General features: G+C 41.9%; 1 protein-coding gene across 4 annotated transcripts in view; it reads right to left on the reverse strand.

Annotated features, from left to right (window-relative positions):
- Positions 1–9,928: 9,928 nt before the first annotated feature.
- CFAP54 (cilia and flagella associated protein 54) overlaps positions 9,929–18,532 on the reverse strand; it is a 211,857-nt gene continuing 203,253 nt past the window's right edge. For all 4 annotated transcript variants that reach the window (XM_043545723.1, XM_043545720.1, XM_037884774.2 and 1 more), the window contains one exon: positions 9,929–11,394. In XM_043545723.1, the coding sequence (XP_043401658.1) occupies positions 11,275–11,394 (120 nt within the window). In that variant the 3' untranslated portion in view covers positions 9,929–11,274. The remainder of the gene's footprint in view (positions 11,395–18,532) is intronic.

The following is an 18,532-nucleotide window of genomic DNA, read 5'->3' on the forward strand; positions in this document are numbered from 1 at the left end:
ATACGTGTGTAATGGGGATGAGCTTAGCCCATGTTGCCAAAACATTGAGGAAATTTGGATCTAGATCCATAAGGACTGGCCTGTATCATCATAATGGGTCAAAGCCTAATCCTGTCTCCTGCATGTGCCAGTGCCCATTCATTATATGTGTACACCACCTAGCACAGTGGTTCTCAAAGTTTTGTACTGGTGACTCCTTTCACATAGCAAGCCTCTGAGCGTGAGCCCCACCTTATAAATTAAAAACACTGTTTTATATATTTAGCACCATTATAAATGCTGAAGGGAAAGCAAGCTTTGGGGTGGAGACTGATAACTTGCGACCTCCCATGTAATAACTTTGCAACCCCCCAACCCCCGTTTGAGAACCCCTGACCCAGCACAATGGGGCTACTAATCATGACTGGCTTCTAGGTGCTACTGTAAATAAAACCAACCCCAACTTGGAGAAGGTTCAGTTCTTGTACTGAACTTTCAGCTTAGAGCACCATTTAATTTATTTACAGGACTACAACATTCTACCCCTGTTCCCCATTTCTTGGCATGTATACCCTAACTGTGAATATGAATTGCTTACTCCAGCTTCTTTGAGCTTTACAACAAGATAAACATTGTATGGTCTGTTAAAGTGACAACTGTCAGTTCCTCACAGCCAATATTGGTGTTTCACATTGTCTTTGTTCTCTTGCTCTAAATGGTATACTCTTTAATAAAGACTATTACTAGAGGGCTATTAAACACAAAAGCAGCAAAACAAAATGATACAGTGCAGATTCCTTCAGCCCCTAGCTTCCTTGGTATTGGCCTTGCTTCCTAATGAGTCTTTCCCTTATAAATGATCTCAATGTTGCTAAGTATAAAATGCCCATGCCAACTCCATTGCTGATGAAATGTTAATTTGTCTGTTCACTTCATTTGTCCTGGTCTATGTAAGTGAGCTAAGGTCAGGAAAAAACCAAATCATACAAAATGCCATTACTTTTCATTTTCCTGACAGCCTTTAGCATTGTGTCTTTATTCCTTACATTTATCATCATCACACAGGCATTGTTCATGTTTTATCTTCTGTACCAATAGCTCTTCCCAAGGGACTCCTGTAGCATTAGTCAGCATTAGTCAGTACTCTTTTTCTTCTTGTAGGCTTAAAGAGTCTGATTCTCCTCTCACATGTGTGTAAATTAGTACCTCCCTTAAAGTCAATGGAGTTACACAGATGTAAAAGCAATGTGAAAGGAGAGTCAGGCTCATGATCTATGACAGAAATTTCTCCAAGTCTCCCTCCCTCCAAAGAGTCAGTTTCTGCCTCATTTACAGGGATTCCAAAAAGCCCCAGGCAGTCCAATAATAAATCTCTCTACCTTTTTGTCTTAATGTGCTTCTCAACTGTCTTGTTTATCTTTGCTGTGCTCCTATCATTGTCTACTACACAGAATGCAAAGCCTTTATTTTCCTTAGCTATTGCCTCAGGCTTTTTTTATTTTAGCTTCTCACTCAGGGATTTAACCAGTTTTATACGGTTGTGCATCCCTACAAGACAGGTTTTCCACTTTGCTTCCAAGAGATGCTGTGATAAATGAAGGGGGGGTAGTTCCCTTTTAGGGATACCCAGCCAGCCAGTTAGCTACAACATCCCACTTGGTAGCTGTTCTCTACTTGCTTTACCTGTAAAGGGTTAAAAAATCTGACAGCATGCACAGGTAAAAGGAAGTGAGTGGGCACCTGGCCAAAAGAGCCAATGGGAAGGCTAGAACTTTTAAAAATTGAAACAAGACTCCCCTTTTGTCTGTCTGTGGTGGTTCTCCCGGAGAGAATGGACAGAGCAGCTATGCTGTAAGAAGCTTGCGCCAGGTATGAAAAATAATCAAATCATACCTAGAAGCTACTCAATTTGAAACCCCAGATATCTAACTAGATCAGGAAATGTCTAGGAAGACGCAATTAGGTTTATTTCTTTTATTTCTTATTGGCTTGTGGCTCCTCTGTGCGAACCCCCAAATGCTTTTGTTTTGCTTGTAACCATTAAGCTGGACTTCAAGACAACCATTCTTGATGCTTATTATTATATTTGCTCTTTTTAAATCTAGCAGTAGCCCAAGTTCCAAATGTATTTTCTTTCTTTTTGTTTTTAATAAAATTTACCTTTTTTAAGAACAGGATTGGGTTTTTGTGTCCTAAGAAGTTTGTGCATATAACAAACACTCATTTGAAATTCTCCATTTACACACACACACACACACACAATGGGAGGTTTGCATCATTAGTACACCCATTCTGGGGAGCAGGGGAAGGGACATACAGTTGGAGTGAAAGGGAGGACTCCCCCTTCATTTACATGGATGCCCAAATTGGGGGGAGAGACTCCCCTTATTTGCTCTAGTACCTGAGAAAGAAGGTGGTCACACCCACAGTGGGAGTGTGGAAGGAAGAGAAACAGGTGCTCCTCCTCTTGCAGCACACCCACATGAGAGAGGAGAGGAGTGGAGCCCCCCCATTTGTTGCACACCTGCCTAGTTCCCACACCCTGCCAAATTCTAGGCTGAGAAACTTTCCAAACTTTCCCCAGTTGGGTGGTCAGGAGTGAGCGTGGCAGGGAGGGCTGTGAGCTGGGATTGGTTGGGCAGGCAAGGTGCCAGGCTGTGATTGGCTAGGCTCTGTCCCCCTCTTCATAAGGGTGGCAAGCGTTCACTGGGTAAGCATCTCTCCGCGGGTTAAATTAAAATCGGCAGTGAGTGGTTTCCACAGATTAAAAAAAAAGGACATCAGGGCTTGTCAAATGGCATCTGGGGACACAAGCTGAAACCCAGTCTTTCCAGGTGAAAACCAGATAGGTGGGAACCCTAACTCATGCATTCCTGGAATATCGGACATTCCAGGACTTCTGGGAACAGTGTGAGCCTGCCCCTGCCAATGTGATGCTAGCATGACCTCGGATGCACAATGAACATGAGGTCACGCTGCATGGGGGCAGAATGACGCCCCCATGCGGCATGATGTTGCACATGCTGTGCGTGCCAGGCCATCCTGCTTGTGGGGGGAGACACCAGGTCTAAGAGCGTGCTGTTCTGTCCCCGCCAGTATGAACTTGCATGGGAGGTGATGCTTGCAGGGGCAAAGCAGCACAGTCTTCAAAATGGCATCCCCCATCCAATACCTGATGAAACCACATCCAGTTTTGTCTGACTCCAGATGGGGGACAAACCCTAGAAAAGCAGGACTGTCTGGTTTAATACCAGACAAATGGCCTGCCTAGTCTTATCCAGAGTCAGAACAGGAGCTGAGGGTCAAACCCAGGTTACTTGGATCAAAGCAAGGCAGGAGCACGCCTGGGTTTGAGACAGGATCAGGGCAAGAACAAGGTAGGAGCAGGAGCTATTGCAGCCATGGGCAAATTCTCTGAGCAGTTGCCAAACTGCTTCTGGGCTCAACAGCTGGTCTGCTGACTCTTCTTGCCAATCAGGCAGTGTAGCCAATCAGGAAACAGGCCAGCTGCACTTGTTAGGTTGTCCAGAGACTGGCTCTGCTGCAGACCCTGATTCCTGACAGTCAGGAGGAGAAAAATACAGTGCATGTCCTTCATAAGTCTAACATGATTTCAAAAATTTTGAAACAATTCTATGTTGAGTGGTGAGATTGGTTCAGTCACATTCTCACAATCAGCATATTATTGACTTTAGTCATGCATATGCTGTAATTTTATTGGTTAGTAACAGTCTTCATTTCTTATGCCGTAGGAGTGTTGTCGTATTCCCAGATATATGGTGGAAGATATGGTAAGGGCCTAGCCCCGATTGCCTGTGCTTTGTGCTGTTGCAGTGCTGCAAAGCAGCCACAGAACTGGCAGATATCTGGAATTCTTCGGTTGTGTAGTCACAGTAACAGCTCCTTTGCCAACTCCCTGCTAGCCCCTTGAGTAGGAGGCATGGCCAGAGGAAAGGATTATGGCTGGGACATCCCTCTGCCCTGGCAGTCTTTGGCTATTGAAATGACCCTGTGTACAACTGGCCAGAAGCAAGATCAACCTTGAGATACACTAACTTCCTCTGGGACTGACCCCCAATGTAAAGGCAGCTTAAAGCAGTGTTTTCCCCAGGAATTGAAATTAGGGGGGGGGTGTTCAAATTTACAGGGGGTGTGTGTCAGGGCCGATGAGGGGTGAGACCGTGAGGGTGAAGGTGGGCTGTATGACACCATAGTAAAAACTGAAAAATGTTTCATGATCATTTTATTAGATTTAACTCGTGTTTTTAAATCATCACACAAATTAAAGATGGCTACTCAAGCCTTCTATGAAGCACTACATCAACATCATTTTTGGTTTCTTGTTATAATTTTGCACAACTCTGTTAATGAACTTCTTGAATGCAATTCATTCATCTTTGGTGGCTTCTCGTGTGTCTGGTACTTCCATTCCTTCAGTTGCTTTGCCCATTAGTTCATTCACATGATCAGGCAGACGGCGATTTCTTTAGAACACAAAATTCTACTGAATGATGAAAAAGAACACTCAACTGTAGCTGTTGTGACTGGGAGTAGCAAGAGATGAATTCCTACTTCTTTCATCCCACAAAACAGCATAAAGATCAGGTCGAGCCACTAGTGATGATAAAAAAGAAGTTGAAGACAAATCTTCAGTCATTCGTTGTATGATATTCCACTCTGTGTTCAAATTCTCTATTCTGTCCTGAGCACATGGCAGCCCCATTGCTGGTAGTGCCTCACTCCACTCAACTGTCGGTGTTTTATAGGACAGGGATCTGTAAAAGCTACGTAGAGGTTGAGTAGAATCTAGAAGTCGCTGTTGTAGATTTTTAAGAATCAAGTCTGTGTACTTTTCAGTTGTCTTAAACACTTCTTGTCCTCTTCACTTAAGGATTCAATATAAATGCCTTAATTAGTCAACTGCTGGACTGAAGTCTTTGCTTCTTCCAGTACGTTTTCAATGGATAGCTCTCTGATTGATCCAAATGTAGCTTCTATTGCTGGACAAATATCTACTACTGTTGAAGCAGATGCCTAGATGACATTCTTTAATGACCCAAGTGGTTTCAACAGTAAACTTACAAGAGAGAGAATGGCAATAGTCTTCTCTGAACGTATTAGCAAAAGTAATCCACCAGACTTGCTACTTAGATCCATCCCATCTTGGTAGATACTTTCCAAAGCCACTAATAAAGGCTGGAGTAATTTTAAGACAACAGCCAAAGATTGCTAGTGAGAAAGCCAGAGGGTTTTCCCAGGTTGGATTAATTTGAACTTCAGTCCCAGTGTATCTTCTATATTTTCTGAGATATTCAGTCTTTTTGGACGCTTGCTGAAAAAAGAATATAATTAAGACATTACATTTATAGCTTTTTTAATGTCTTCCGAAGAGTCTGCAGCTCATACTAGCACTAGTTGGAGTAGATGGCTTCTGCAGTTTGTACAGGAGAGATTAGAGTTACACTTTTCTCTGAGCAAAGCTTGTACTCCACCATGTCTTCCAGAGAAGTTTGCAGCTCCATCAAATGCACAAGCAGCCATCTGTTTGGGGTCCAATTGACCAGTATTTAACTCTTCTAAGATGTGAGTTGTCACACATGTAGCCGATGTGTCTTTTATATCTTGAACATCTAGAAATGCATCTACTGGCCTACCACTCTCATCAAGATAATGTACACAATGACTTAATACTTGATGCCCATTTGCATCAGTGCATTCATCAGCCATGTATGCAAATTTTTGAATGTGGTGAGAAAGTTCTTCACTTTTTCAACTGTTGAGTCTTTCACTGTTTCACCACATGCTTCTAGCCAGTCAGTTGAGTTTCTTGCGGAAAGATAGTGAGCATTTGCTGGTCTTGTTCGGAACCAGAGTTCAACTTCAGGATGAACAAGTGACAATGCACTTAACATTGGCCTCCAGTTTGTAGTGTGTGGTATCTCTTGCTTAAATAGAAAGTATGATGCCACAGCCATGAACTGTGTTGTGTCTCCAGCATTCTTAACAGCCTCATTAACAGTCACTAGTGTTGTCCTGGGTCAGTGGAGACTCAGAGGTCAGAGGTGCTTTCACATGAGTTCACTTCCCAGGTGGGGGCAAGAAGGCACCTTGTTTGTTCCTCGAGCTGCTCTCTTCGCTCTGGCCACTGTTGTTCGTTGTGCCACCGTTCACTCCATCGTTCTGTTGCCAATGGCCCTGCGCCGTCACCTTCTGCTGCCACCTGCCACTGTGACCTCTGCGAATTGGTCTCTTGAGGTTCCACCCAGCTCTCAGTGATTTCAGCTGAATTCTCAGTGGGGAAACCGCACTGCTACTGCAGGCTGGGCCATCTCTTCCACAGAAACACTGTCCCACAGCAGGTCTAAGCACTTAGACCTGATTATCAGTGATTTGAGCTGTAGTGGTCACTTAACAAAACAAAAGACTATTTATGGAACCTAATCAGCTCTGTCTTTAAACAGTGGAGAGGGGCAGATCAAATAGTACTTGTGACTCAGGCAGACCATCAAGCTAAACACCTGTCCCCACCCTCTCTCTTGATGTCCTCAATCAGCACAGGCTAAGTACAGTTCTACTGCCCTTTACTCATACAATAAGAACAACAACATTTCATTCCCCGCCTCACCCCCACATTCAAGTGATTTGTAATCCAACCCTAGCCAAAATCTATCACTTGGGCAACACAACTCTGTTTGCTGGATACCTAGGTAGATTAGGTGTGAATGTAAATACAATCTGGTCCTGAAGCCTTTCCACCCATCCACCAGCTCATCACTAGCTGTTAGGCAGAGCTCATTTAGACTTTCCTTACAAATCATAATTTGAAATTATTAGGTTGGCCAACATCACCGAAATGAATGCACTGACATTGTCATAAAAACAGCTGTATAAGGAAGCTAGTCTATGTTCATACTTTTCAAATCTATTATACTTTTTCAGATACACATATTTTATCATACACTTTATATGCTTTTAAAGTGTGTATTAATGTTTCAATTTCAATTCAAATTTCCAAACAATCACTAAATTGGCAACACTGCATGTAAATAGTTCACAAAACGGTGGGGGGGGGGGGGAATTCAGGGGAGGTGTAGGGAAATCCCTGACTTAAAGTCACCCTTGAGCATCTTTCAACCCCCCACCCCCCTACACTTATACTGTGGACAGTTCAGTTGGACTAAGGAATCTGGCCCTTATTGTTCTGATGAAATCATAACCAGGACATTCCATTTCTTTCCAGTGTCTCCCATTGAGATTTTTGCTGTATTTTGTTGCATACACATTATAAATTTCTATTTGCTTGTAAGTGGAATCTTAACTCAGGCTGACCAGTGATATGAATGAGTTATCTTTGGAGTTTGAAGGCTGAAAATTAAAATTGCTTTGGTAAATATTAGATTTCAGTACTTGCCTCTGGATTCTTTCACTTGCTTTCTTTATCTTACTTTTGTTTTACAGAGCAACCTATGCTTAATTCAAAGAGCATATCTGACAAACATAAATGGAGCTCTTTGCTATCCTAATTCATTTGGTTTATTATCTTGTAATTCTGCAAATTAATCCTAGCCCCATCATTATTCTACTTAAGAAAAATATTTCTTTTCTTATTTGACTAAAAAAAGGATTAAAAGGATTAAATATTCTCTCTTTAATACTGTCTCTTGATATAATAATTTGCATTCCAGAGCATCTTCCATTCAAGGATTTGAAAACATTTTGTGATGTTAATGGATTGTCTCATAACACCCCTCTAAGTTGGGGAAGTACTTTTATCTCTATTAAAGACGGGGGAACTGAGGTACAGTGAGGCTAATCTATGGGCAGTCCCACAAGATGATAATTTCTCCAAGAAAGAGGATACGTTCCTAATGCTAAGCAGATGAAAAGTAACTAGAGTTGGAGTCAGAAGGGACTCCACACAACTTTCACACAATAATCACATACACTTGAAGAAAACTGCGTGAAACAACCAATTTTCACTTTACAAAATGTATTAAATGAAACCTGAAGTACTTACAAGAAGCTAAGTATCTGTGGAGGTCTGGCAGATCCCATGCAGGCCTTCATTATTAATGTACATATGCATTACACACACGAAAACTATGGTAAAAAGACATTAAGGTTGCAAAGTCAAGTGTTCAAAATTTCAGAATTGTGAAAATAAAGCTTACTTTGTCCCCCTGGTGCGTGCTGACACAATCTTTAATTACATAATCACAGGTTATTTTTTCCTCAGGAAGTCTGAGTCATTGAATGAAGCAGCTGTTTAATGTTTCTGTCTATCCTCATCATTCAGTGTCTGGACCCTTCCCCAATTTACTGCACACCATCCAGGCACTGCACTGAATATGCAGTATGTTATTTCCTCACTATTGCCTCTCACAATAGTAATGAATTTATCTTCACAGAACCCCTGTGAGATAGGGAAGTATTATTAACCCCGTTTTACAGAAGGGGAATTGAGGCACAGAAATATTTTGGCCAAAATTTGGCCACTGTCCATTAATTGTTGGAGTCTCTATGTCTGGGTGTCCAACTTGAGACATGCAGGTTTTTCAGAGCTGTCATAGAAGTAACTAATTCCACCCCTGCACTGCAGGAAAGGGATGATCCTTTGCATGGATTGGACCCTCACTACAAAAGGCCTGGGGGATGCCTGTTCCATCTGTTAGTCTTCAAACTCTGGAATCAAACAAGACATGGTCCCCTGCACCCATAATATTTTGGGGAGGATTGAGGGAGAGCAAATTGCGGAGATTTGAGTAATGGTGCAAACAGAGACTTATCTGAGTCTAACAGACTGCAAACCCTAGTCTTCATTCAATGGTAGGGGATGAAAAACCCACGCAAATTCCTATGCTACAGAAAACAAGAAGCAATTTACTTTGCAATTAATTTTTTGTTTTACTCTATGAAATTGTTGAAAATGTGTTTAAATACGAGCTTTCTTCCTTACAAGCAGATTGTTAACTAAAGAATTTAATTACATGCTAAAGAAAAATGTTGTCTCCAATGCTACCTTCTGAAACCTGCAATGAATTCTTAATCCTGTGTTTATGAAAGTAAAATCTGCTGCTCTGGATACAGTGATATCAAAATTTCAGCATTACCATTCTACTGAAGTGCTAAGGAGAGACGGTAGGGCAAAATTCTTATTTCAACAAAAATAACTTAAAGCATAAAATATTTAAATATGAATGTGAAAAGAATTCTATTGAACATTTATTTCTCTTTTAAAAATAAATGTAATAGTGGTGGCAGGGTCCAGATTGACAGCACTGAAGAGTTATCTCCTTTGTAATAAAAAACTTTTTACTTATATAGCATTTTTCATCTGATACTCTCAAAGTGCTTTACAAATATTAATTAAGCCTCATGAAAACCCTCTGATATACTTCAAGGTGACCTTCAAAAAGAATAAAGAAAAAGAAAAAATGAGGTATGTGCCCTTTTTTGGTTTTTATGAAGTGTAAAATATTTCTTTTATAAAAGAAGTAGAAAAACAGCATATGAGGAATGTAAATTTTTATCTTCCCTGTAAGAGTTGGGGGTCTTCCTAGAGGACGGTGGAAGTGTAGATGGAGTATTCTCAGCCTTTAATTGAAGGGGTAGTAGTTGTGAATCTTTTCTCCCAACTATGTTAGGCGTTTGAGTTGAATATGAGTTATAAGAGAGTTTTAAACAATCTCACTAAAAATACATTCCCTAGTTAGTTACTCAAGTTTCACTTTCTTGGTTCCTCTGATGTGATAGTCCTAGTAGTACTCCTCTTATCCATAGTGTTATAGGAAAAACAACATAGACAACATCTGAATAATGTAAAAATAAACACTCCTCCCCCCCCCCCCACATCTCTTATAATAAAAGCAACACATAACTAAAATACTTTCAGTCAACCTTTATATATAATAAAGCAAAAAGGACCACAACCCTCTTTTTCCCTTTACAGATCACCTTTTAGTATCATTATATCTATTTTATCATTTGGTTAACTGAGGCACAGAGATACAGTGAAGTCAATGAGAGTTTTGCCATTTAATGGGGCCTGGATTTCACCATTAAGTGTTTATAGACACACACAGGAGGCAGAATAGAACCCAAGATTTCTGACTCCCGGTCTCAAACTCTAATCACTAGGTACAACTCAGCTTATTCCCCCACACATTCCCCTGATTCTTTCTGTTATTTGTATTGCTTGTTGCCTGAATTACTGTAGTTAGCAATGGTTTTGAGGCAAAATGGTCTCATAGCTTGAGCAATGGCTAGGGACCAGAAACTCCCAAATTATAATCTTGGATCTCACAGTGACTTACTATGTGATCTTGGTCAAGCAACTTCATTTTTCTGTGTCTATTTCCCCATCTGTAAAGTTGGGATAACAACACTTCCTTCCTTAGAGGAATGTTTTTATGATACTTTAGTTAATGTTTGTCCGAATTTTCAAACAATAACAACACTTAGCATTTATATATATTTTCAATGTTATTTTGGTAAGCATTTTAGAATATTGTATGAAAGATACAATGCCTTTGTAGTACACTTATGTAGCTTTTAAATTTGCCTGTTTACAGATTCTCTCTTCAGAATTATATGAAGACATCTAAATACACCTCTTTCTAACAAATCAGTTTCACTGTCAGCAGTATGTAAGAGTTTTTCTTCCTTTAACAAAGACAGAGGAATCTGAAATTGTAATTTAAAAGCAGTGAAATTGTGAAAGAAGGAGTCCAGTGCAGTGGTTTCTCAATGAAGCTCATCAATAGAAGCACCCTTGACTAAGTGCAAAAGCAGTTAAAAGTGTGCTGGTACGGTAAAGTTTAGCATATAACACATGCATTATGGAAAAATCCATAGTTTATGTTTCAATATTAGGAGGCTACAAGACCTGCAGTATCTCAAGGGCAGTCTTTTTGGCCTATTCACATTTTTTAATCAATATGAGCTTTTTGAAAAGGAGAAACCCCAGCAAAATACAGACTCACTTATTTAGGACTGAATGGCTTACATTCTAAATCTTTTTACTGAAAAAAATTCATATAAAAACATTAATTCCTGAAAAAGACAATTTCATTTAAGATTAAGATGGAAGAAAGAAAGGTACCTTTTATTTTTTATTTAAAAAAAAATAAGATGACATTTTCCAAAATGTAACTAAAAACTACACAAATCACTAGGGGCCAGATCTTGGTCCCTTTAAAGTCAATGGCAAAATTCCCATTGGCTTAAGTAGGAACACAATTTGACCTTAAAAACTATGAAATTCAGTGTTTGATTAAGTTACTACAGAAAGAAAATTCAAGGGAGCAGAGATACAATCCAGTTGAAAAGGCTTCCTCCTGCTATTGCACACCCATTAGCAGGATCAAACATTTTCTCCAAATTCTTTATTGACTGCAAAGTAACGTCAAATGGGACCTGGCAAAAATAAAAACAATATTTCTTAAGTAAATAGCTTTTTAATATTACAGTAGGAATAAACTGAGACCTCTTAGATAGTCAAACAGGTTTCCCAACCACAATGGAAGAATAAATTGCAAATATTTGCGGCACATAAATAGGTTTGAGGCCAAAATGACCTCTTCTTACATAAAACCCCATGGACACAGGTTAAGGGGGAGGAAACCTCAGCAAGATCCCTTCACAGAGTTTCTCTTTGATCACTCTGTACCCCTCAAACCTGGGGACTTTGGCATATCCACTGGATGCCAGAACACCAGGACCATCTGCCCCATTCACGTCTTTGTGCCAGCTCTTGAATTTTGGTTCCTTCTGCCCACCATTCAGTAGTGTGGCTCCAATGGAGCCATGGTGCCAGGGAATCCCACTGGCTACAATTATCCTCAATCCTCCTCCAACCCCCCCCGCCCCCCCCCCACACACAATGAGAGGGCTGTAAAGCAGTGATGGGCAACCTGTGGGCTGCAGATTGCCCACCACTGCTCTAATGGAGAAGAGAGTGCCCCAGGTTATATTACAGTTCCAAGTTAATCTCTGTGGATCTTGTAAGAAGGTGATGCCAGTCCCCCTAGTCCTGCCACCAATTAATGTGAGACCACCTAGTCTATATGAACTAGATCAGTTTTAAAACTATTGTTTAACTGCATTCAGCCAAAAGGGATTATATTTAGAAATCACTTTTGAAATTTAAAATGGACTTTCCCTAGCATTATTCTTTAAAATTTCACTGGGGCACCTGACTGTACTGACTATATTATTTTTAAACAGATGATCCATCTTCTGTTCTCAAAACCTGAACACTAATATACTCTAAAATGAATGAGTCAATAAAAATGGCCTTTTGTTCTAATTAAGAAGTAAATTCAATGATGAAGCAAATGTACAGGTAGATACTTCAACAAAAGAGAAAAAAGACCGGAAAATACAACGGGCTGCTAAGTGTGACAGGACAAGAAAGAGAATTTTAAAAGACTATGCAAAATTCGAAACTGACTTCATTCAATTAGCTCAGGAAAAGACAAAAAGGAGGTAAAAAACAACTGCAAAAGGTTTCTTTCAGAGACTAGGTTCTCCCTGGCTCTGCTGTGAGGCGAGGGTGCACAAGAAGCCTCTTCTGATTACATACCCCAAACAAGGGGAAGAACAACTGCAGTCCCTGTGCTCAAAGTAAGCAAGGAGTGTTTTAGCTATGCATCCTGGCTTCAGGGGACAGGTAGGGGTGGGGCTCGGTTTTCACCAAAAGGGGAGCATGCTACATCATCCTAAAGATGTTGTGTGTGTACTCCTCCTGCAGGCTGGAAAACGTGGGTGAGGGATTATACCTCCTGATGCACAATCTCTCCCTGAGCTTCCCCTGACTCCAACAAAGGGTCTTCTGTTATGTACACAGTCTAACCAAAAAATGTTTTATAAAATGTACTGAAAGTGTTGGAAATATTGCTCTGAAATATACTTTAAGGAGGAAGGTGCTGAGCATCCTTAACTTCCATTGGTTTCCGTGAGGTTTGAAAATACTCAGCCCTTTGCAGGATCAGGTCTGAAATCCTTCTTTAACAAAATCTCCCATGGAAGTTTTACATGAGAGGATTTGGCCTGAAGCCTCTATTCAACATTTTAAAACAGGCCCCACTGATACAGCCCACCAGGATTGTAAGGAAGTTAGAATGGCTTCTCTTCCTATTCACCTGGCCCAGTTTCTCCTTCCAGGAAAGATGTTTGGGAGGGATTGTTGGAAGTCTGATTTCTGCAGAAAGGAATTGCATTTAGATATGGGCAACGAACTGGGTAATGTAGAGGGATAGGGTCCTTTGGGAGGAAGATGATTTATTTCTCAAAGGGGATATCTGGGTTGGTGGGAAGGGGGAAGGTGATATGTACAAAAGGGTTTTGAGGAGCTCATCATTTGTGCTGGTGAATGTTGATCAGCCAAGGTAGGACTGCAGAACTGCCAGATACCATGGACCTTTTCCCCATTATTAGTTGGGCCAGGATCCATAAGAGTCAGTCCTTTGGACAATCTCACTCCTATAGGCAGGACTGCTCTAAGAGTACCAGGGAGTACTGTATTTAGTAATGAGGAGGAGGAGATAATGTGATTGGGAAGGGGGAGTGGAGGTGAGAGATCCACGGTTTAATTATTTATAAAGGATGAATGAGGGGGATGCCTTGTGTATTAATCATTATGCTGTGGGCAGCTGCAGGGTAAAAGTATTTGGGGATTAGTGGAGGGGTCACTGGTTAGGATGGACTTTGAAGCTTACCCTAGGGATTCTTACTTGAACACCCAGCTGCAGCCACTGCAACACTTTCATGGCCACCTTAAGGTAGTCAAGAAAGTTGAATAATAGTGCCTCATTCTGGAGAGCTTGGATGCTGATTGAAGAGAAGTTACTTATCCTGTGCAGTAACTGTGGGTTCTCCACTTGTAGGTGCGGCAGCACCCCCTGCACCTGGGATTGGAGATCTTCATCAGCAGTGCTCATTGGACTGCACATGCGCACCTCCCCACTCTTGCTCTGTGAGCGGGACCTATATATAGTGTGTGCAGTCTGACCGTTCCCAGTTCCTTCTCTGCCGCAGAACTTTGTGTTTTCGGCTCTGAAGCAGAGGGCAGGGTAGATAGCTAGTGGAGCACCCACAGGGACACACATTTCAAAGAACCTCAGTTACTGCTCAGGGTGAGTAACCTTCTCTTCTTCTTAGAGTGATGTCACTATGGGTGCTCCACTTATAGGTGACAAGAAAGCAGTGCCCCTAATTGGAAGGCTGGGGTTTCAGAGCAACATTTACTGCTGATGATAAGACAGCATGTCCTAAGAGCGTGTCTGCATCATGCATAATAGCATAGTGACGGGCAAAAGTGTCAGCTGATGCCCATTTAGCAGCTTTGCAAATGTCAGCAATGGGGACATTATTGAGAAAAGCTATCGAGGTGGATAGTGAACATGTGCAATGTACTCTAATTGCAGTAGGGGAGTGTCTATTGCGGAGTTTGTGCGAGGGGTCCCTGAAGAGGGATCAGGATGAGGGGGTGGCAGCACAGGATAGGAAGGGGATGGAGTATCCTTCCTTGACTATCTTTAGAACCCACTTGTCCAAGATGATTCATCTCCATGATAGGAAAAACAGAGCTAGTCGGTCACCAAACTGGTGGGATGTCAAAGGGGGGGGGGGATGATATTTCCCCGGGCATCTTTTCGGCACTGGCATGTAGATGCTGAAGGACTGGAGAGTAGTTTGGGAGTCTTTAAGTGAGTGCAGGGAATCATCTGTGTGCACCGAGAATACTTTTTCACCCTCAAAGGTAAGTTTTCCACAGAGGTTTGTACATCCTTAGGAAAGCCCGAGAGGTGGAGCCATGAAGAATGCCTTATGACCACACCAGTTGCAATGGAGCGGGCAGTAGTATCTGCAAAGTCTAATGCGGCTTTTAGGTTTGTATGTGCTAGGAAGCATCTCTCAGATATTAGGGTCTGAAATTGCTCTTTCTTGGCCTCCGGAAGGTCACAACAGAGTTCCTCCAACTTGGAATAATTTAAGTACATTATTCAGAGTAGCAGTCATGTTAGTCTGTATCCACAAAAAGAAAAGGAGTACTTGTGGCACCTTAGAGACTAACAAAATTTATTTGAGCATAAGCTTTCGTGAGCTACAGCTCACTTCATCGGATGCATGTAGTGGAAAATACAGTGGGGAGATTTATATACACAGAGAACATGAAACAATGGGTGTTACCATACACACTAATGAGAGTGATCAGGTAAGGTGAGCTATTACCAGCAGGAGAGAAAAAAAAAGTACTGTAGAATTTCAGATTTATGAATACTGGAGTTATGAACTGACCAGTCAACCACACACCTCATTTGGAACTGGAAGTACGCAGTCAGGCAGCAGCAGAGACCAAAAAAAAAAAAAAAAAAATAGAGGCAAATACAGTACAGTACTGTGTTAAATGTAAACTACTAAAAAACCAAAGGGAAAGCAGCATTTTTCTTCTGCATAGTCAAGTTTTAAAGCTGTATTAAGTCAGTGTTCAGTTGTAAACTTTTGAAAGAACAACCATAATATTTTGTTCAGAGTTATGAACATGTCAGAGTTATGAACAACCTCCATTCCTGAGGTGTTCATAACTCTGAGGTTCTACTGTCACTGTATTTAGCCATCAGAGCTCGTAGTACAAAATTCAAAATTGAAGCATGGCTGATGAATACGCCTTGCATCCAAATAAGTCTAAGCATTTTCAATCTCGGTCTGGATGGCTAGACTGGGATTGGAATTGACGGTATCTTTCTCTTGCACCACACTGACTACCAGAGAATTAGGGGTGGGCTGCGAGAATAGAAATTCTGCATTTTTTGATGGAACATAGTATTTTTTGTTGGCACATTTGAAAGTCAGAGGGCTGATGGATGCTGCCAGAGCACTTCCGTGGTGTTGAGAAGAGCCTCATTTATTGGTAGTGAGATCTTGGAAGAAGAGGGTGTGTGCAGACTATCAAGCACCTTATGCTGCTTGTTGCTGACTTCCTCCAAAAGGAATCTGAAGAGAGTCTGAAATCCTGTGGAATAACTCTTAAAAATGTTTGAAGTTGTCATCAGTCATAGGACATGGGGGCACGATAGCATCGTCTGGGGAAGAAGAAGAGAAATGTAATGTTGGTGTAGCTTCCTCCTTCTGTTCCTCCTCCTGTTCTTCCTCAGGCAGTACTGGCGGAGGCTCAGCCTCCAGAAGGCGAGAGACCAATGAAGAAGGGAGAGGTGTAGGTCTCTGGTTTTGCTCCATGAGAGGTTTCCCAGATTGTGCCCAGTACCTGGCCCAAAGGTCCCAATATGGCCAGTGTAAGGGAATGGAACATGTGGTTGCATCCATGGTGGTCCGTACCAAGATTGTGGACCAGATGTAGATTGTGCATAGTGAGGATGAGTAGGTGGAACTTGTCTGGCCGATGAGGGTGCAATGGAGCCCTCCTCCTTCTCCTCTTCTTCCTCCTCATCACTGGAGAAGGGAGGTACCGTCCTTGGGGGAGAAAGGAAGGGAGCATCGTGAGTCTGGAGAGGAAGGTGGAAGTGGGTGGAGGTCACGTCTAAGGAGAGGGAACTCAGGAATGTCAAATACCAGCAAGTTTTTAGGATATCTGAAGTCTTGTGGAGGGAGAAAAAGCATCATCGGTGCCGATGTGCGACTCAATGCTGAAGGAGGGATGTGCTCCCCTGAAGAGTCAGTAGATGGAGCAAGAGGCTTGGCCGGTGCTGATGACTTTGCCAGTGTGGACACTTTCTATGGCCTGTCTCGGTCTTCAGAACTGCAAGACGGTTTTTTCATTTTGGTAGGAGAAGTACTTGGATGGGCCCTGGAGCTATGTCCCCTGTCAGATGATACTGAAGCAACTGACTTCTCAGTGGATGGTGTTCTGGCAGGCTATGCCTCAAAGTGTGAGGAGGGAGCCCATTTCTTTCAATCCAAGCAAGAAAGTGATGACTTTCTCTCCAAGGGACGCAGGGAATGAGGATTGGCAGATGATCTGGCAGAGCGCAAAGTCCTCACAGGAGGAAAGTCTGGGCTTGGGTCCGATGCCAGTTGTAGTGATTTCTCCATGAGGAGAAATTTTAACTGAATTTCCTGGTCTTTTCTGGCTTTGGCTATCAGGCCAGGGCAGTGGGAACACTTTTGTGGGACGTATCCCTCTCCCAGACAGTGAATACACTGCAGGTGGCCCTCTGGTACTGGGAAGGCGACCACGCAAGAAACACACCTCTTAAACCTGGGTGATCTGGGCATAATTGTGAGGGAGAAAAAAGCTTCCTGGGTGGGAAGGATGGGAAGCGGAGAAACGAAAACCTAAACTATGAAATAACTGTAAAGGTAAAGTTACAACAATTTTTTTAAAAAAAAATTTAGATAGAAGAAAAAAGAGAAGGAAAAGAAGAAAATACTAACTACACTACAACTAACAAGTAACGCACTATCTACTGAGGGAACAGGATAAGCAGGCTCTGTTGCGGATTCCGTCCCAGACCAAAGGCAGCAGAGAAGGAACTGGGGGCAGTTGGACAGCACAGCACTACATATACATCCTGCGAGACGGGGGAGGTGTGCATGTGTGGTCCGACAGGCACTGCTGATGAAGATCTCCGATTCCAAGCACAGGGGGCGTTGCCACGCCTACAAGTGGAGCACCCATAGGTATATCACTGAAAGAAGAACCATTAAGCTTCCATCAGGTAGACTTGAGGAAAAAAATTGTCCTCATCAGTCTATCAACAGTTTTATGAGACTTTATACTAATGTTTTGGCATCTACTATCACAATAGTTGCCCCTAGGCCAGCTTCTCCTCACAGAACACAAAGGTTTACAAATAACCTGAAAAAAATGAAGAGAGGCAGGAAATCCCTAGAGGGTCGGTGGTTGAATTGTCATGCTGAGTCTGACTGACCAACAGATTTTTTAACATGGTATGCTGTATCTGTTTTTATTTAATGCAGTGTTGGTGTAGCCATGTTGGTCCCAGAATATTAGAGAGACGAAGTGGGTGAGGCAATATATTTTATTGGACCAACTTCTGTTGGTGAGAGAGACGAGCTTTCAAGCTACACAAAGCTCTTCTTCAGGTCTGGGAAACATACTCTGGGTGTCACAACAAAATACAAGGTGAAAAAGATTGTATAGCATAAGTAGTTTCAAGGGTCCATTGACAGTCACGTGGCCTGTCAACACCTCTCGAGTCATAGGGGAAACAGAAAGCTGGGGGTCAGGGGTTTAGTGGGTTACAGATTGTTGTAATAAGCCATAAATCCAATGTCTCTGTTCGGTCCATGATTTTTAGTGTCCAGCAAAGTTATCAATTTAAGCTCCCAGGCTCATCTTTTGAAGGTGTTGCGCAGGTTTCCTTTGAGATGAAGACCAAGAGGTCAGATATAGAATGATTGCTTTGTGAAAAGTGTTCACCCATAGGCGATTTGGTATTTTCGTCTTTCATCATTTTTCTGTGAGAGTTCATTTGGGAGCATAGTGATTGTCTGGTTTCACCCACATAGTTGTTATTGGGGTATTTAGTGCACCGAATGAGATACACCACATGTTGTGATAGGCATGTGT

The sequence above is a fragment of the Chelonia mydas genome, chromosome 1 (genome assembly GCF_015237465.2).
Source record: "Chelonia mydas isolate rCheMyd1 chromosome 1, rCheMyd1.pri.v2, whole genome shotgun sequence".
Classification (NCBI taxonomy): Eukaryota; Metazoa; Chordata; order Testudines; family Cheloniidae; genus Chelonia; species Chelonia mydas.